The 21,387-nt window shown below is 34.1% G+C and overlaps 1 protein-coding gene and 3 gene segments (V, D, J or C); 2 read left to right on the top strand and 2 right to left on the bottom strand.

Moving 5' to 3' along the window:
* The window catches only part of LOC132125478 (immunoglobulin kappa variable 3-11-like), a 100,202-nt gene extending 94,154 nt beyond the window's left edge, over window positions 1-6,048 (bottom strand). The window contains 1 exon segment of the V gene segment in view: window positions 5,927-6,048. Within this exon segment, the coding sequence occupies window positions 5,927-5,975 (49 nt within the window).
* LOC132125468 (uncharacterized) overlaps window positions 1-21,387 on the top strand; it is a 1,183,551-nt gene that overhangs the window by 1,075,531 nt on the left and 86,633 nt on the right. The window lies entirely within an intron of this gene.
* The window catches only part of LOC132125477 (Ig kappa chain V-III region PC 2485/PC 4039-like), a 370,198-nt gene continuing 365,811 nt past the window's right edge, over window positions 17,001-21,387 (bottom strand). Inside the window, 1 exon segment of the V gene segment in view lies at window positions 17,001-17,550. Coding sequence covers window positions 17,225-17,550 — 326 coding nt within the window.
* On the top strand, window positions 18,429-20,219 carry LOC132124756 (immunoglobulin lambda constant 7-like). The segment is given in 3 exon segments: window positions 18,429-18,455; window positions 18,649-18,697; window positions 19,727-20,219. Coding segments are annotated over 3 exon segments (390 nt in total).

Genomic DNA, 21,387 nt, shown 5'->3' with positions numbered 1-21,387 from the left:
TCATCACCAGCTCCTGCTCTATGAATTCTATAAATAAAATTTTCTACATAATATTTTCTGAACGTACTGTATTTGTATGTAATAGTACCATCATTTACATCTGTGTACAGAATACTTTCAATATCATTATGTTGTTCTGAGTCACTTAAACACATTTAAGTACATTAATTGCAAGGAAAAGTTTAACGAATCTAAACCAAATTAATTTGGATTCAAATAGCCTACATTTGGTTTCTAATATAGGCTAAACTGCACTGTAAAATGACTTTTAGTTAGGTGAATGAGTCTAACCAACGAATTTGAACAACTTGAACTTGAGTAGAAATTGAATGCTTTTAATAATACATAACCACACAGTATCTCTTTTGTTTAATGCACCGTGCGCCATGTTTGTCTGACTGCGATGTGTGTGTGAGGAACAAACTAGAAAAGAGCAACGGAGCGTCACATTTGGATGATTACAGATGAGACTTTATATACTGCAGACGATGAATCAAGTAAGTATATCTTTATATACTTTTTATTTATCCTTAATTTAGACTTGCCAATCGTGCGGCTTTAACCATAAAGCGGCAGTTATTGCTATATGAACTCAGGAGGTTGAATTAAATCGCATAATTTATCTCTGACTGCATTCTGATATCGGAATGTGATCGCATATGTGGACTAAAAAAATTGGCAATCAAAATACAAGGTTTTATTTGAACTGAACGATTTAAAATGTAACGCTACTGAACAAAATTCAGAGATCTGATCTTGTAATATTTAATCTACATTATCGATATTCTAACCACCAGTAATATTCCATTTATCAGCCACCTCTAGAAATAATGCTTTTTTTTTTCTTTTTCTTTTTGCATTTGAAAAAACGAGATGTTCCGTCACTGCTTGTGTTTGTAATATGTAACGTTAGTATTTTTTTCGGTTACACTTTATTTCGATAGTCCACTTTAGACATTCTACTGACTATAAGTAACTTTGTAACTACATGTCAACTACATATAAACTAAATCTCAGAAATTTGCAACTACATGTCTACTAACTCTTAGAGTAGACTGTCTGGGTAGGTTTAGGGTTAGTGTTAGGGGTAGGTTTAGGCTTAGTATAAGTTGACAATAAGTTGACAAAGAAAGTGTTAGAAGATATTAAGCAGACAGTCTACTAATACTCTACTAACTGCTAGTTGACATGTAGTTGCAAAGTTACTTACAGCTAGTATAATGTCTAAAGTGGACTATCAAAATAAAGTGTTACCTTTTTTTCCACTCAACTGAAGTTATTCGTTCATTTTGCAGGATCAGTACAGTTTTGTTACTGGAGATACAGTGTGGAGACACAGACCAGTAATGAACAGGTGATGTTAGAAGTTTTTAATGAATTGTCTCCTAGTCAGCTCACTCTGATCACACATGTCAAGCTAACAGTGCTACATTAAGTCAGTATCCCTATGGATTTGAACTGCTTTGAATCTTTTCCATTTGCAAATAATATATTCCCTTCTGTGCATTTAAAGACAGCCAGGGGCGTAAAAAGGTTTTCAAAAGTGTGGGGGATGGATGTGGTTTGTTTATAAACAATCAAAACTATGAATACAGTGACAGAGGGGTACAAAATGCAGGGCTTAAAGTTCTCCGGCACTGTGCCGGATTTCCTACTTGCAGAGTTTGGCTGGGAAAAAAAAAAAAAACGCCCACACAAAGCTTTTTCTCTGGTGGTATAAATAATGTAACAATTTACTGTTTTTAAACATTAAAATAATATACACTTTTCTTTCATAGTTCTTCAACAGGAATGCAAACAATAGCTGCTGAACAATATCCCAATAATAGCAATTAGCATTAGTCTAAAAAACGAAATATAATACCGAAAACACTCGACATGTCAACAAAACGATAACAGAACATCTTCCCAAACACATATCAAGCTTATTTAAAAACCTCGAAAGCATAAACACTCATTCAAAGTACCTGGAAAAGGGAGATGTAAATAACCATAACCATAAGTTCCCGCCTCCTCAGCACGAGCTGACCGATAACACCCCAAGAGAGGCGGGACTTAAGGCAGAACAACCAATCATCAACCGGTCACACTCAAAGCCGGTGTCATGTTTGAGAGGGAGGGGAGAGGAGGCAGCCGCAGCGAGGGCAGACACAGAGCGGCCAGACAAACGGAGGAGCGACTGTTGTAAGGCGTCTGTGCAAAACTGCGGATAAACTGCAGAAAACGTGCGGGTGTTGAACCCTCTCACCGGGAAAAATGTGGGTGTTAAAACACCCACATCCCCCACGTGTGCGACGCCCCTGTAGACAGCCTATAATCATCATATATTTTACAGGTAACAAACCAAATGATGAGGACAGTAGGTTTTGTGTGCCAGCTGTAGTAAATACAGGAACACATACAGTCAGCATGTAGTCATATTTGGGGGTGTGGTGAGAGCGGAGTCGGCGTGGGGGAAAACACAGTGAACATTGTGTGTATTTGAATGACAAAAATGCACATATTGAGCGCTCATTCCCAGATACGTGTAGAACAACTGTAGTCTCTTCTTACACTTTTTCTCAGTCGCTTTGGTACATTTCTCGAATCAAACTCACAATTTGCAAAACAGTAAGTGCATTTCTCAAAACAAATAGCAAAACACCATGGATAACCTCTCTTACTCAAAATCCTTAGTTCATCTCTCAAAAGTAAATATCTGTGTCAATGAACATGTCAGTGCCATCGAATGACAAGTCCTTGTGTTATAGTTTATGGATAAGACAGTCAAATTGCTTAGTCATGTTGTCAATATAACAGTGTACTCTGGAGAGATGTTCTGATGTAAACTATGGCAACATTTTGGATGACAGTTACTGTATTGAACAGTATGCCATGTATGCCATATATCCATTTCAAAAATAGAAATTTACACATTACTGTATGTGGGATATTGATTGAAAGAGACTGGATAGAATTCCCAGTTACAGTTTTTCTCAGTCGCTTTGGTACATTTCTCAAATCATCCTTGAGATTTGCAAAACAGTAAGTGCATTTCTCAAAACAACTCATACAAATAGCAAAACACCATGGATTACCTGCAAAAGCAAGTCATTTGCTCAAAATCTCTCAAAAATAAATATCTGTGTCAATGAACATGTCAGTGCCATCAGAATGACAAGTCCTTGTGTCATAGTTTACGGATAAGACAGTCAAATTGCTTTTGTTTGTCATGTTGTCAATATAACTGTACTCTGGAGGGATGTTCTGATGTAAACTACTGTATTGAACAGTATGCCATTATACACTTTGTTTTTGTCTTTAATCATATACTTTATTGTGGTATATTTTGAGATGAATTATCCGCAGACCATGATCTTTTTTACAATACCCTTTATTCACGAAACATGTTTTATTAGGTTGTGCTTGATTTCATTACCTTTGATTATCTTGATTATCTTGGATTTCAGGAACAGAATGTAGTAAAACTTTAAAACTGGTTAATAATACAACATTTGTATCAAATAGGCTACACAAGGTTTTTTTTTTTTTTTTTTTTTTTTTTTTTTTTTGCATATGATGTTTAACTATTACACTGATAAAGTACACATCCACCATCCCCTGCATCAGATAATAAAAAAACTAAAGTTAAGTCTGAGAATGTTTACCCATGTCTTCATGTATATGTGCAATAGTGGCTCATATATAACTTGAGAAAATGTAAGTCTCCCCCATTAGAAGAGCTTCTGCAAACTAGGAACAAAATAACAGGCAGAAGTGCAAGTGTCAAACTCTGCTGATTTGTAACATATAATTAATTACAAACAAACAGCTTGAACATGAACTGTAGGCTCTCATGCACTTCCATGTGAAACCTTTTTTAAGGAGAAAAAAATGTAAATAATTGTTACTGCATACGAGTCTTTATATATAGTTCTTTATTCTCAATGACACCAAATATCTCAGACACTGAACATTTCAGAACACAGGCGAGTTCAAGGACCATGATGCAGAAAAGTGAGACATGTTCCTGGGACAACATCTTTGTTGTCCCTGGAACAACATTGTGATTAACCAATCAGATTTGAAGAACCAGTTTGTAGATTTTGTGAAGTTTACGCTTAAAATCACCGTTTGGTGCTTGTACATCAGTGTCATTCATCTATAATTTCCTCTGATTTTAGGGATTAAAATCAAAATTAGGGATTTTAAGGTTAGGTTTAGGTGTAGGGATATGGTCAAGAATATATTTTTGGAGTAAAATGTTGTTTCAGGGTCAACAAAATATGTTGACCTAGGAACACATCTAACTCAGCAAAATCAGGACATGCGACCATGATATCACACTCGCCAGCAGTAAGTTAATTGGCAGTTTCAATGTAGAAAAAGGTGAGAATTTCACAATTTCACTTCTATGCAATCTACAAGAAATACCTTCCAAAAAGCTATACAAATTACACAGAGAGAGAGAGTAAAATGTCCTGCCTCTAGTTAAAAAATATAAAATGTGTCCCCAACTAAGTCCCAGCCCATGCTTGTCATGTGACAACACACCCACAATAGATTTGTATGACACATGGATCACTTTTATTTTATTTTTACTGTTTTATTCAAAATATTTGCAAACATACTCACTATATTATGAAATCTATGATATTCCGATTCTGAAATATGTGCAAATAGCTTAAACACTTATATATATAAAATTATTATATATATAATTCTGAAAATGGCTAAGCTCACTAGTGGGACTGGGACTTAGTCGGGAACACATTTTATATTTTTTAACTAGAGGCAGTTAAACTCTCTCTCTCTCTCTGTGTGTGTGTGTGTGTGTAACTTGCATAGCGTTTGGAAGGTATTTCATGAAGATTGCATAGAAGTGAAATTCTCACCTTTTTCTAAATCGAAGCCTTACAGCTGGCGAGTGTGATATCATGGTTCGTGAACTTCGCCGGTGGATGATGTTGGCATGGTTTGCGTGTTATTTATGCTTTGTATGCCAGGGCTCGAAGGCCGAAACAAAGTGTGCGATTCAGAGTGTGTTTCTGACTGCAGGTGAGCAGGCAACACATTCGATTAAACTGATGGTAATTGATCTTATAATAGTGGGCGAAGAAATTAAAACGCTCCATTTTTTTTTATTCTTCTCAATCAATCCTCTTGAATGATTAATTGTTCCAGACATTTAGTCCTCAAGCAAATCAGACTACAGCAGATCTTATATTCAAATGTTCATGTAGGTAAATAAATACAGTTCATCTTAATGTCCGTATGCTGTAATCTCTGGAAAATGCGTTACTTGAAGTCATTGTGTTGTTTGTGATCCTCTCATCAGCAGCTGCAGTGTCTCTCAGCTGTATCAGTGCAGTCACTGTGACTCTGACTGACGGAGGTTTTTGTACGACTCTTTATCACTGTGTGAACACATAGCTACTAGGAATGTGTACACTCTGACAGTAATAATCTCCTGTATCTTCAGTCTGGACTCCACTGATGGTCAGAGTGAAATCACTGCCAGATCCACTGCCACTGAATCTAGAAGGAGTTCCTGACTGTCGTTGATTCGCTCCATAAATAAGGAGTTTAGGAGCTTCTCCATGTTTCTGTAGATACCAGCTAATACATGCAGTACCACCACAACAACAGGCAACATTGCGTTCCAGTGTAACGGGTTGATGCATCATATATGAGGAGTTTAGGAGCTTCTCCAGGTTTCTGTAAGTACCAGTGTAAGTAATTACTACCACACACACTACTGCTGGTTTTACAGTTTATTCTGACGTCTTGTCCTTGAGCTGCTGTTATTACTGATGGACTCTGAGTTACAGTGTACTGTCCTTTACACTCTGAAAGAAAGAACAAGAATAATATTTAGACAAATGTGACGATGTACATTTCAAATATTAAAGAATTAATAATAATTATCAAATTTCATCACACAAACCTTGAGCAAACAGTGTGAGAGTCCAGATGAGGATGATGATGTTGTTCATTGTTGTTGTTGTGTCTTGTGTGATGATGAAGATTGTGTTCTGTTCTGCTCTCAGTCATGAAGTGTTAAACTCACAGCTCTATAAACACTCTCAGAGATCCAGGGGTGTGTCTATGTTGTGATAGACACACCCCTGTTTGTAGTAAATGTCTATCTGCATCTGGCAGCGTCAGATCCTCACATGTGTAGGCAGCTGCCCAGGGACGTTTTTTTCTCTCTCTCTTCTTTATAGTTAATTTTAGGCTGTTTCTGTAGCGTGATCTTAATGACAAATGTCGAGAGCACATAATGTTACGTGATCCATGTAATGCACGAGCACAAATCTCTCCACTCGCAAGTGGATTTCCTTCACCCACACAAAACTGGACGTCTCTTTTAAAGATACATTGTTCTTTTCTGAATTGGCTCTGCTCTCACTCAGATATTGTGTGTACGCTCAAACGTTGTCTTTACATCACTGAAAACCAGAAGAATTTTTATTTTTTTATTTCAGGTGAAGAGAAGACTTTTCTCACTAAATGGAAGCAAGCTGATTATGGTCAGTCTTCTCTAGTAATTTATTTTGTTATTTAGTACTTATTTTAGTTAAATGCTTAAAGAGTAAAGATCCGTTTATTAAATTATTTTATTTAGTGCATTTGTATTTTGTAGTTTTTGTTTATATAGTTATACAATAAAAGCAGATCAACCAAGTTCCAGAAATAATCACTGAGGGGAGGCCCATGATGTGTCCGTCTCTGTTTCAAAGAAGTATTTTCTCGTCCTGCTTGAGACTCAAATGCAGGAGAACAGCTTCATCATCTCCAGCAGGGGCAGGACTAGGATTAAGATCCATTGACTTACACTCTTCCCCAATATCAGGACACACTGGCATTACACAGACAGTTTCATTCATTTTCATTTCATTTATTTATTCTCTTTTCATGGTAATGCAACACGAAATGCCACAACAACAATCCACACAAACACAACAAAAATACATTCCATGACAAGAAGAACAGGAGTAGGATGAAGAAAAAAGAATCTTATAAACTCCTACCCCATTCTTATAATAAGAAAGTTACAAATTAGATGGCCTAACCGACATGAAGAAAAATAAAAAATAAATAACAACGACAAAAAAAAAAAAAAAAAAAAAAAAAAATGAAAAATAACGCAGACCAGATGTAATCTACTTTCATTTTTAACAATTTTCCTTAATTTTTTGTGTTTGTTTTACTATTAATTCTGCTTACACAACACTAAACGAACACAAACAACATTAATGCAATAATGACAACTCTGGCATCAAAGACAATGACGAGACCATAATCATTCATATTATAGTTTTAAGAATTTTCACCATCATCTTTATACAAGTTCAGTATCTTCTCTTTATACTTATATTTAAATCGAACTATATTTGAACAACATTTTAAATCATTCTCTAAACAATTCCATCTTTTCACACCAGAAATTGAAACACACATTTGTTTGAGGGTATTTCCAGCAAAAGGTTGTTTAAAATCATTATTTCTTCTACTTGTCTCACTATTTATAGTAAAAAGGGTTTGCAGTCCATGTGGTAACAAGCAATGTTTTGCTTTATGAACAACTAATAAAGTTTGTAAAGAAACCAAGTCCTTCAATTTAAGTAGTCCTGACCTCAGAAACAGTCCTGTAGTATGTTCTCTTGGAGCAACTCCATTAATTATCCTTATTGCCCTTTTTTGCAAAATAAATAAGGGCATTAAATTAGTAAAATATGAATTACCCCATACCTCCAAACAATACATCAAATAGGGCAAAATAAAGGAACAATAAAGGATTCTCATTGCTTTATAATTTAACATAAACTTTACTTTACTCAAAACAGCAATATTTTTACACATTTTATTTCTTACATAGGCTATATGTGATTTCCATTTAAATTTTTCATCAATGAGTACTCCTAAAAACCTAAATTCTGACACTCTCTCAATAGTTATTCCATTTAGATTCAAACAAACATTATCAGAACATTTTTGATTCGTAAACAACATAAATTTAGTTTTACTTAAATTTAACGACAGTTTATTTTTGTTAAACCATTTCTGAAGTAGGACCAATTCTTGTTCAATAGTTTTGATTAAGATTTTTAAGTTCTTCCCCGATACAAAAAAATTTGTATCGTCCGCAAAAAGAACAAAACATAAAATCTTTGATTCATCACAGAGATCATTAATGTATAAAATAAATAATTTAGGCCCCAACACAGAGCCTTGAGGGACTCCACACTGTATTGTTTCCAACTTAGATTCATGGCCTAAATACTCTACATATTGTTGTCTATTTTCTAAATAACTAATAATCCAATTTAATACTACACCTCTAATTCCATATGTCTGTAATTTAGATATCAATATTCCATGATCGAGAGTGTCAAAGGCCTTTTTAAGGTCAATAAAAACTCCAACTGTGTGATTTTTATTCTCCAATTCTGTAGTAATATCCTCTGTGATTTTCATCAAAGCCATAGCTGTTGAGCGGGTGCTACGAAACCCAAACTGATTATCGTTTATCAAAGAATGTTTTTCAAGAAAATAATCCAATTTTTTAACAAAAAGCTTCTCCAGAATTTTTGAAAATTGGGAAAGCAAAGATATAGGCCTATAATTTGTAAGACTATGCCTATCACCAGTTTTAAAACAAGGAATAATTTTAGCCACCTTCATTTTATCTGGAAAAAAACCTGTATTAAAAGACAAATTAATTATATATTTTAATGGTCTAATAATGCAACGTAGAGTTTCTTTGACAATATACATATCTAAGCCATCACTATCACACGAATTTTTACTTTTTAATTTAGAGACAGTGGAAATAATTTCACTCTCACTAACTTCGTCAAGAAAAATGGATTGCATGACTCTGCTTTCACCTATCCAGCTTTTATTATGTAATGGTATAGTTTTGGCAAGATTTGGACCAACATTAACAAAAAATGAATTAAATTCATCAGCCATTTTTTCACCACATATCTCGACATTCTGTTCATTCATTAAATATAATGGCTGACTATAATTCATTTTACTGCCTATAACCTCCCTTAAAACTTTCCACATATTTTTGATATTATTTTTATTTTCCATCAACAAGTTTATATAATAATCTTTCTTTGCACGTCTCATTATAGTAGTCAACTTATTTTTGTAAGCTTTATATTTATTTTCTACATTTACCGTCCGATATTTTACAAAATCCCGATAAAGCTTATTCTTCTTTTTACACGATTTCAATATACCTTTCGTTAACCAAGGTTTATTATTATTTCTTGCTTTATCATTCAATATTTTTATTGGGCAATTATTATTATATAACCATAAATACTTTTTCAAAAATAATTCATATGCCTTATTTACATTATTTGTACTATAAACATTGTCCCAATGTTCTTTCATTAGATCATCCCTAAATCTATTTAATCTTTCCTCAGTTCTTAACCTAATAACTTTACTATACTTTTCTTTATTTGTTTTTACTTCACAGAAGTGAGTTACAAATATCGGTAAATGATCCGTTGTATCATTTATCAAAAGACCACTTTTGACCGTTTTTTCAAATATATTTACAAAAATATTATCAATTAACGTGGCACAACTGGAAGTTATTCGGCTAGGCTTAGTAATAGTAGGATAAAGGCCTCTACTGTACATTAAATCTAGAAAATCTAAACCACTAGTATGATTTGACACATTCAAAAGATTTATATTAAAATCCCCACAAATTATAGACACTTTATTTTCATTCAACCCAAATAATAATTGCTCCAGCTTGTTATTAAATGCTGTAATACTAGATCCTGGAGTTCTATATATACATGTGACAACAATATTCCTCTGTTTCTTCATTTCGATCTCAACAGTTAAACATTCCATTAAATCTTCTGTTGCAGTAGTCATACACTCAATTGTTTTGCATTTCAGATCACTACTAACATATAGAGCAACCCCCCCTCCTCTCTTATTAATCCGATTAACATAAAATAATTCATAACCCTCAAAATGAAATTCCACACCTTTCTCATCCGTTAACCAAGTCTCAGACAAAGCTATAACAGTAAATTTATTTTGTAATGTGTTCAAATAATCATGTATTTTACCAAAATTTGAATACAGGCTTCTACAATTCAAATGAATAAGAGAAAATGAACCAGCCGTTTCTATATTACTAATAAATTCTGCGTCTGTGTAATATTTACATGTATCATTTATATTTGGAAATAAATTAGACTCCGAGTCCAGTTCATCATAGTCATAGACACATCCTTCTGAATTTTCAGCTTGTGTAGGGATATGTTCACACACTGCGGACATTGCACTCATTTATACAAATTAGCGCTTGCCACAATGTAATCTCCACATACCTTATTCAGTATTTGTCTTTTCGTTTTCATAACTGACCAATGAAAGTCGAAGTGATTCAACGTTTCACTTCTGCAGTTGCTAAATGTGCTTCCAAAAATTCATACATAAATACATGTAGAAAATTAAGAAAAATGGTTAAATTATATTAGAGTAACACTGAACTTGTATTTTTGAATGCACTTTATGTGGCACAACATGTGGTTCCAAACCTGTATGACATACATGTCTTACATGGTGTCTGTAGAACGGCATGAGTATAAGTAAATAACTCTGTGCATGAATATGTGTTCATGAGAATCTATTAGCAAAGCAATTCAATCCAACACAACTAGGAAAAGCACACAAGTTGTGAAAAATGAAGATTAATAAAAACAAAGCATGAAATACAACATATGTGCTTTTTTCTCTGAGGTAAATACATCTGTGCTCGTTGCAACAGGAAGTTATCACATTCATCTGTCAGCTGTCATTTTGACAGTCATAACAACCGAAGCTCCGGTCAGGAGTCAGTGAAAAAGATTCAACTCGGTGAAGAAAGTACACAGTTTTTTTTTTTGGGGGGGGGGTTGGGGCATGTCCATGCTTAGATTTTTTTTGTCACATTTTTATTAATCTTGATTCTTTTTTTCTTTTTTTTGTGCAATTTTGTGCAATTCAGAGTGAACTGAACTAATCGTGTCTCATGAACACACAGTCATGCACAGAGACCAACAATCAAGTCAGGATGTTTGTTAAATAATATGCAACATTTCAGTATGTTTCTGATTCTTTCTACGATTCCTGAATTCCATGCTGATCTCACTGCGCTGACGGCTCTGTCTATCAAAATGAATGCGCATAAATGGGACAGCACATAAATAAACGACAGTACCAAAAAATCATATCTGATCTGTAGTTCATGCTACCCATGTGTCATACTCCAAGTCTTGTGAGGGCACAAATTCACTTTGAATGGTGAACAATTTAACTCATGCATTATAGAGGATTTGAGTATATTGAAAAGTTATTTTCAAATATATACAAATGAATACTGACACTCAAAATTATGAAAACTCATTAAATTAATGCTTAGTATAATGACAAAATTTGGTCAGGAGACATGCAAGAAACAATTAACATTTACTGATATTGCTATTTTGACATCAATTTTAATCTGTGAGAAATGTTTCCGATCGTCTAGGCACGCACAGCATACAAATATCATTAAGAATATTATTTTATGAAATACATAAAGTACGTTAAATGAAGTAAAACACTTACTCTCTGTGTTTTCCTTGTTAAAACCAACTTCCCTGTCTGCTCCGCTTCGCGAGTGAAAGAAAATATCTCTCTGAGGAAAGTGTAGGAGCACACAACATATTAATGTCGCTATAAATCAAGATGCTGTTATGAAATAGATATTTTAAATGAGGTAAAACGCTTACTTCTGGTCTTTTCGGTGTCTGCACCATCATGGTCTGCTTGCACAGCAGTTCAAATCTGTGAGGAACCGTTAGGCTCGTTTAGGCGCGCAGAGCATTTAAATATCACCATAAAGTAATATCATCTTATAAAATACATGTAAATGAGGTAAATCACTTACTTATGGTGTTTTACTTTGATAAAAAAAAAAAAAAAAAAAAAAATAATTCCCCTTCTTCTCCCAATCGTGAGTGGAAGAAAATATCTCTCTTGAGAAAAAGTTTTTGAGTAAAGCACATGAATATCGCTAAAAACCTAAATGATGTTATTAAACACATTTTAAATGAGATAAAAACACTTAGGCCGCGTCCGAAATCGCATACTTCCATACTATATAGTAGGCGAAAAACAGTATGTGAAGCAAGTAGTATGTCCGAAAACAGTAGGCGAAATGTACCCGGATGGCCTACTACTTCCGCCCGAATTCCGTAGCATGCATAGGATGGACACTACTCTATCCCATGAGGCCACGGGAGAGGACTCATCATACTCCTATTCGAAAATAACGGAAAATCGCGACGCCCCTGTTTTGAAGTGTAAGTACCTTATGGATAAACGCTGTTCATTGTGGTTAAAGTGTACTTGTTTAACATAATCCAAGTAAACGACTGACTTGTTAAAGTTTTACACATTGTAAACTGATGAGACTATTTTGTAAATTGAGTTAAAAATATGTTTAATAATCATTATCGATCAGAGGCTGTGCCTCAGCTTGTTAAGGCTGCTTTCTACAGACGGCTCGTTAAGTAATTTAATGAGATAAAGTTACACAATTTTAATTGATATTTTGATAAAAAAAAATTGTTGGATAACTTACATGGCAAACTATTGTTAATAGGTGCCTCAGTTTGATCATAAATCATCAGTAATGTGTAAATCCTGTTCTGATGTTACAGATGTTACAGATGAATACACTCTTGTTCTCATCCACTGATGAAACCCTACTCACTGGAAAGCATAATTCAGTAAGTATATAAATTAAAATTAATCTTAACTACACACACTCTTTCCATGTATTTATGTTAGGATCATCACTGATTTATGCTGTTTTTTTTTATTATAATATGAATTTCCAGTTGCTATTTTTTATCAGTTGCAAAGTGCTTAATAGCAAATAACTTTTGAAGCACTTGTGTGCACACTGATTTTGTAGCAGTTTCCAGTTGTTTTTAAGTACTATGAATACATTCATATAACATTTAAAGCTAATTTTGCCAAAAGTATTGGGTCATCCCCTTCCAATGAACAGGTATGACTTATTTAGTAATATCCATGAGTGAAAATCTTAATATTAAAGTATATAATGATATTCTAGGAAATTGTGAGCTTCTAATTTTATAGCAACAGTTTGGACAGGAACCTTTTCTATTCTAACATGGCAATGTTTCTATTTTTTAACCTTGCCTTATACACAGAAGCTTGGAGAAAGATTATTTGCTAAAGTCTTCACCAACTCCTATCTTTTATTCTGCTAAATGGCTCTTTATACTCACCAGACTGTTGTTAGTGTTGGATGTGACATTATGAGCAACCTTTTCGAATATAACTACTCTTATAACAATTTTGCATTACTCCAGTGTTATCATTTAACATAGTCATCATTTAATTGTGGTACTCTCTCTTTTTTTGTTTTACAGTTGAAAACAATGTCTCTCTGGAGGATGTTCTTGTTTTCTTCACTGGATGTGACAGCATTCCAGCACTGGGTTTCTCTCCAAAGCCAAGACTTGAGTTCATTACCTGTTCCCGATTTCCAGTGGCCAATACTTGTGAAAATATTCTACGCATACCAGTTCATGCAGTGTACACTGCTTTCAGATGGATTTTGCAATATGCAATTCACCAGGATTTGGAAGAGCGTGAGAGGTAATATTTTCGAGGCATGTAGACCTTGAGTTATGTTAGATTGTTTATGTTACCGATGTTATTTCACTTTGTTATTCATTGATACCAACATTATGTATTTACTGTACAACACATGAAAAAACAATAAAAGAAATCAAAGTTCTTCATTACATTTTAAGATGTATTTCAAGCTATATGTTCCAGTCTTCTAACCTGAACAACCATGTTCCCCAGTTTCATTGTTATGACAGAATTGTTATTTCTTTATAGGCTGTGTATGGCTTTCTTTTAAATAAATGTTTTTCTGTTCCTACTTTTTGTGCCCTGGCTTATATATTTTTAGTGTCTACATTGGTGGGACTTGTGCATCCAAGACTTTAAGTGTAACATTTATTCTCATTTTATATAATATACTGTAGTTACAAAATTAGACTACACAAAACTACATAAAATGAATGTATTTAATAACTTAAAATACAGGTTTCACCTTGAACAACAGGGTTAAGTTACAGCGTTTACAAGGATACATCATATAATATACACTATTTATATGGTGATAATGTTCAATGGTTCATCGTGAAAGAAAAGTGTATTTTGTGTTTAAATCATAATTTTACATGCTAATGCCTTTTTCTGTCACCACAATAACTTCAATATGATAAACATTACCAAAATTACTTAACAGACTAAGTATTTATTTTAAGCAAGTTACATGCTGTGAAAAAAAAAAGTTCTATTCCATGATTTCCATCGTCAGTCAAGGGATTTACTGTGATTAACTCAGGATGACACCGGCGATGATCATAAGGTCTTTGCACATGCACAATATTGAGTGGTCCTTGATTTTCAGGAAGTTGGAGCATTCCAGCTGTCCAAAGTTGCAGTGAGGAGTTGCTTTCCATTGTCCTTAAACTATGGTGGTTCCACTGGCTTACAAGCTCATCAACAGATCTGTTTATTCTTTGAAGGTAAACATGATGAAGAGCCGTAATGTGAAGTGGGTTGTTGCTATCTAAAATGCAACATTTTCCATGAAAAGGAAAAGATCTTTAAAATAGGCTGACACCACCCTGTTAAGTTCTGCCCACAATCTTTCGTTGCTACCTGCATCGCCCCTGACATGATGTGGGAGTCCAAACAGATCCACATTATTTTGGAAAAGTTGCAAGGCAGTTGATGATCTGATGTCTGTGCAACATCTCAGGTAGGTAATACAGCGGTTATAGCCATCAACTCCACCGTGAATCACAAATCCCCATGGATTTAACTTGTGGTTTATGTCAATATGCCTGAAATAAGAATCATTTTTATTATTATTAACCACATTGGATGTACATCAAAGTGTAACTTTTTTTGGCTTTTTCTTGCCAAAAAGCTTTTGTGAAAAATAAATAAATACAAAAATTCTCAATACTGTTTTTTCCCCCTTCCTGTTTATATTTTTATACTTTTTTTATGTATCGTTATCTCAAATTTTCATGATGATTTTACAACAGCAACAACCATAATAGTAACACTAAAATACTGTTTATTACTGTATAACTAATAAGTAATTATTGAAGTAACAGCTAATAAATAACTAATGTATTCTGTCATACCTCTTGAAGAACAGCAAATCAAGTTTCTACAATACATTTATATATTGTAGAAACTGAATATATTTAACATATGGAAAATTTAGGTAATTCTGTATGTTTTCTGATGGTTGGCATCTTCTCTTCTCGGGTATTTGGTTCTTCATTTAAGGGTTGGATCCAGACTAAGGCTTCTGGAATTCCTAGTTATTATTATAGTTATTATTATCATTATTCTTATAAACCACATCAAAGTTAAACTTTTTGGCTTTGTTGTCTTTTTCTTGCCAAAAAACTTGTTAAAAATATAAATTAATAATACAAATATAAAAAATAATTAATTAATTAATCTAAATATCATGTTTTTTTCATGCTTATACTTTTTTATGTTGCATTATCTCACTTTTTCATTAAAATTTTACAACAACAGCAATCTTTCTTCATTAACCAGCTAGAGAGTAAAAACAAATTTACAAAACACATCCCACAATTGATTTGGGACAGAGACATTGTAGACCCTCCCTTCGTCCTCTTAAGGCTCTTCCCACTGGATCTATGATTCTTAAACGCTCTCGCACTCGCCATCGCAGAACTCTTATCCCTCTTCCTCTCAAACTAACAGTGATGTAGGTCTCTCCCGATCCAGGGGTTTGTTGAAGAACCTCAGTAATATGATGATCTAGATCATCATTTGAAATGTTTGTGAAACTCCCATAGTCCACTAAACCAAGTTGTCTGCTGTGGTTGTACAGTGTTCGAATGTTTACAGACAACATTCGTGATATGGCCATCCAGCTAAATCCTAAGTCCCGCATGAGAATCAACAGAGCAGCTGATATGTTGAACCTCAAACAAGAAAAAAACTAAATAACAAAAATGTGTTAATTCACAAAGTGTTAATGCATAACTTGTATTAATTATTTTGTTTGCAACTTGCAAAGAGGTTAAAGTACAATAAATTATCATCACTCACCTCAGCCTTCCTCTCTGTGATGCAGAATGTGCATTTCTACCATGCACTTGTGTATCAGCTTCTACCTGGAGGACTATTTCAGCCAACATTTCCCTAAGAGATTCATAAATTCCTTCGAGAATGATGCATAATGTTCTTTCAGCAACATTTTGTTGAACATGACTGCCCATAACCGCTAAGAATGTTGCAAGAATGGAAATATGATCCTCGAGATGACGTGATGTAGACTCCAAATTGTTTATGTTGTTTGTAGTATGACCAACTGTTTCAAAGAAGTCTTGTAGCTCACCAACGTATTGGAAAATTTCAGTGAATGACATTTTTAAATGAATCACAATTCAAAAGGCCAAAACAAGCTACACATTATTCAGTGAGAATTCTCAAATGTACACTTTCTTTTCACATATTTACACTTTCACATACATTCAGACTTTCATTCTATCTATCTATCTATCTATCTATCTATCTATCTATCTATCTATCTATCTATCTATCTATCTATCTATATTCAGACTTCACTTCAAAAAAGTGTGAAACTATAATTTGATTGTGGGAAATCCAAAACATAATTTTCACTACTGACTCACAGAATGATTCTTAACACAAAACATCATTTGAGATTTTCACTTTGGAAGAAGAAGAAAAAGATAATAGGAATGAATGTTTAATGTTCTATGACATGCAAAAGGAGTTGCTATGATTAACTTATTTAGTGTAATTCTGGATTGAAAGGACATGAGAACTGTTTCCCTGAATACTGTAAGTATCATCAGATTACATTGGATTGTTTAATGGTGGAACATTTTAAATGATGAATTAAATACATCCATGTTGAAGTAATGAGTGAAACACACATTAAAGAACCAGAAAGATTCATAAATCAGTACAAGACTTTTTTGAGTAAATGAGACTGTTATAAGAAATAACCTCCATCAGCAGCTGCAGTGTCTCTCAGCTGTATCAGTGCAGTCACTGTGACTCTGACTGACGGAGGTTTTTGTACGACTCTTTATCACTGTGTGAACACCCAGCTACTACTGATCCAGTGTACACTCTGACAGTAATAATCTCCTGTATCTTCAGTCTGGACTCCTCTGATGGTCAGAGTGAAATCTTTTCCAGTACTTGCTGTTCCACTGCCACTGAATCTAGATGGAGTTCCTGACTGGAGGCTGTTGATCCAGTAAATGAGGAGTTTAGGAGCTTCTCCAGGTTTCTGCTGATACCAGTGTAAGTAGCTGCTAAGTATCCCTACATCTATGTTACACTCTATTGTAGCTGTTTGACCGAGCTGGACAGTTTTAACTTTAGGTTGAGTCAAAGTGATTCCTCTGGAGGCTGAAGAAGAGAAAATAAAGTCAGTTTGTCAGTAAAGCACCTTTATAGCAAAATATTGGTATATTAAAATGGTAAAATAACAACAACAACAATAGCTTATTATTCTTATTAAGCTGATATATCAAACGTAATATTTCACCTTGAATAAAAGCTGCAGTGGTCCAGATGAGGATGAGGATGTTGTTCATTGTTGTTGTTGTGTCTTGTGTGATGATGAAGATTGTGTTCTGTTCTGCTCTCAGTCATGAAGTGTTAAACTCACAGCTCTATAAACACTCTCAGAGCACTGAAGCATGTGCTGACGATGCAAAGAAGTGGGCAGGATTCACAACAGCTTTATTTTAAGGAGATTTTGTTACAGATGTTACATGTACTTACTCTAACAACAACGGTAAATCATGCATAATCCAAAACCCTAACCATAACCCTACATTCATAGAAATTAATATTCCTCAGTATTTATGTAATTACACTGCAACATCACCTTTAAATAAAGTATAGCATATTAAAATAATAACTTTACACTTAATGCAATGTGACACAAAACCCTTAATAGAATCACCCTCTTCAGAAATATTTATCACCCATGATTCATTTATTATATTCATTTATATTATATCATATGATATTCATGAGGTAGGACCACCATTATGTAGAATAAAGCAGCTATATCTGAACCTCTGATTTAATTCTTCATCTCATTACTGTACTTTACACCATTTCTGTTGAGAGTGAGTTTTTGCAAGTGAAGGGTGAGAATAAGAAGAATAAAACACTTTATGAAACATTATAAACAAGATGAATTACACACTGGCATGATAATAAATTGATTTTAACTGAATAAACTTACTACAAGATTGCACAACTAATATAGATTAATGTCAGAAATCAATATTGATTCAGTGGTGAGTCAATGTCATGTTGCTATGTGAGACAGAAATACGTTTTTACATTTAAAAAAATATTTAGTATGAAGGAGTTTTACATTTGAAAAATAGAGAGATGTTTCTACTCTCAGTGTGTTGAAGTGTTTCTCTCTCTGCTGGAGTGTGTGTTCACTCGAGTGGAACAGAGGTTTTTGTACGAGTGCTTCATTAGATTGTACCACTGTGGTACACATTCGGTGGAGGAACTAAACTGGTGCTCGGTAAGTCTGTTTAAATTCTCCAGTGCAAACAAACAATTTAGATTGTGTACAAGTATTATTATTATTAGCATTTTTTTTTTCTGAACCAGAATTTTATGTATTTTATTTTATTTATTTTTATATAAATAAAATGTATATTTTGGTAACACAATAATGTTTATTTTGTTAATATTAGTTAAATACATTAGTCTCTGTGAAGTAACAATGAAAAATTATTGTAAAGCATTTATTAATCTCAGTCTATCCCATATTAATTCTTTACTGATACAGTATTAAAATCCTAAGTTTTATCTGCTAATATTAATTAATGGACCCGAGTTGACATAAACTAACAATGAACAGTTGAACCTTTATTAATCTTTGTTAACTAAGATTAATAAATACTGTAACAAATGAATTGTTCATTGTTAGTTAAAATGAATTAACGCATTAATTAACGTTAACTTATGAACCTTACTGCAGAGTGTTACACATTTTATAAACATAGTTCTACAGTAAATATTTAAACTAAAATATTGTGTCGTTTAGATATTCAGATGATTTCAACTGAATTATTTAATTTTTCATAATGTGGCTCACTCTTGATTGTATTATTTATCACATATTTTATACATGGGGAAAAAAAAGATTTAAAATGAAAATAAAAATACTTTCAAATGTAAATGGAGCTGCTTTCTATAGATCAGTCGATGATTTTGAATCTCCTTTGCTCATGTTGTGCTCATAATTCAGTGGATTTAAGAAAAGCTCATTGATATATATATATATATATATATATATATAAAAGAACATAGTTGCTTAATTTCTAATTCCAGTATCATTTGTAGTCACACAATATCCGTGAAATTGTGTTTTGAGTTGAATTTCTCACTGTACTACGATACAAAGACATCATTAAGGGATATAAATCTACTGGGATTAAAACAGTAAATATCTTAATATTTTGTTTCATTTTTTAGGTTTCATTGAAATGTATGTAGTGTTTGTGTTTCTCTGTGTTTGTGAATGTGTTGTGTTTGTCTCCTGCAGCTGGTCCCACAGTGAAGCCCTCAGTGTCTCTGCTGCCGCCCTCTTCTCTGCAGATCTCTGGAGACTCAGCCGCACTGCTCTGCCTGCTCAGCTCTTACTCTCCACAGGGGGCGCTGGTGAGCTGGACACTGGACGGCTCAGAGGTCACCGAGGGGGTTGTGACCAGCGCAGAGAGCGAGCAGGACGGCCGCTACAGCCGCAGTAGTGTCCTGACCCTCAGCAAAGCACGCTGGGAAGCGGGAGAGCAGTACGTCTGCAGAGTAACACATGATGGAGCTCCTCATGAGGCCTCGTTCCACAAGAGTCGCTGTTAGTCGCTCGCAGTGCTGATGTTTCTCCAGTGAGCGCTGCTCTCTCCTGAAGATGAGCGTATCTGAGTGTCCTGTGTCAGGCAGGATTCACATGAGTCTAGTGCTGCAGCTGTAGTCATTTACAACTCAATACTGAAAGAGAGCTCTAGTGTCAAAGCACTGGCTGATCTTTCAATCTGCTGTGTTTGCTGCAACATTCAATAAAGCTTCTTAACAAACTCCATTTGTGTCTGACAACATCATTCAACTAACAGATGAAGATGCATGTAGTGTTTGTCCAGGTGTTTTTCAGAAGCTCGATCAGTAGCAGTAAATCTAGTCAAATAAAGCTCTTGGGGTTTGAACATGGTCTCTGGAGACAGAGCTGCTCTATTCTGAGAGGATCACAATCACTCCACCCTGACAATGCAAATGAGATTTTCAGCTCACACTCCCAGAGTCACTGTTTGATTGGTAACATGATCTGGACTGAAACACACCAGTTTCACTTCTGCTGTAGTCAAGAGATAATTCAAATATACTGTATATGAAAATGTCATAAACATAAAAAGCCATTCTGATACAAAATTTGTAAGAATATAAATCTTTCTGTGGGTCAAATGGAAAGCATCATGTCCAGATATCAGAAGTGACTGAATGCAGTCTGTTCAGTTTGACTGACAGGAATCATATATTACATCTAAAACATGATGATTATATTAAACATTGACTCATTCTCTTCAGAAATACAAGATTTCTGTTAGTAGTAATGATACTGTGTTATTAATGTCTGTGTTGATCAGTGTTGTGTGTGTACTTCTTCTGAACCATGAAGAGATATTTGTGGTTATTCTGCAGGTTTATGTGTTTGTTTACATTGTGCCTGAATTTAAATTGAATTAAGATTTATAAAGATTAATAGATTTAGGAACATTTTTGTGTGGATGTTTGTACTGACATTTAAAAAAGTCTATGTACATCTTTATAAATGAGGCCCCAGAACTCATATTTTATAATCAAATGTGACTAAATGAACCATGAAAACTCCTGCAGATATAGGAAATTATGACACAAGACTGTGTAATCAAATTCTGAAGCTCAAACACTGAGTCAGTTGTGTTGGACTGATGGAGAGATGAGGTTTGTTCACACTGAGACTCTCAGCAGTCATACTGACCTTCTGAATGATTGAATCAACTGTTGATCTGTGATGAGAAACAGTCAATGATTCATTCTGATGTGTGTCCTTCAGTATCTGTGTCTCTCACAACTGTTACTGAATCACTCTGGCTCCTAGTATCTTGTATAAGATTCATATTACATTTTTTTTTTTAACAAGAGCCTTTTATTCCATCAATGTACAGGTACTTT

The sequence above is a fragment of the Carassius carassius genome, chromosome 43 (assembly GCF_963082965.1).
Source record: "Carassius carassius chromosome 43, fCarCar2.1, whole genome shotgun sequence".
NCBI classification, from domain to species: domain Eukaryota; kingdom Metazoa; phylum Chordata; class Actinopteri; order Cypriniformes; family Cyprinidae; genus Carassius; species Carassius carassius.
This window is presented reverse-complemented; position numbering and strand designations above follow the sequence as displayed.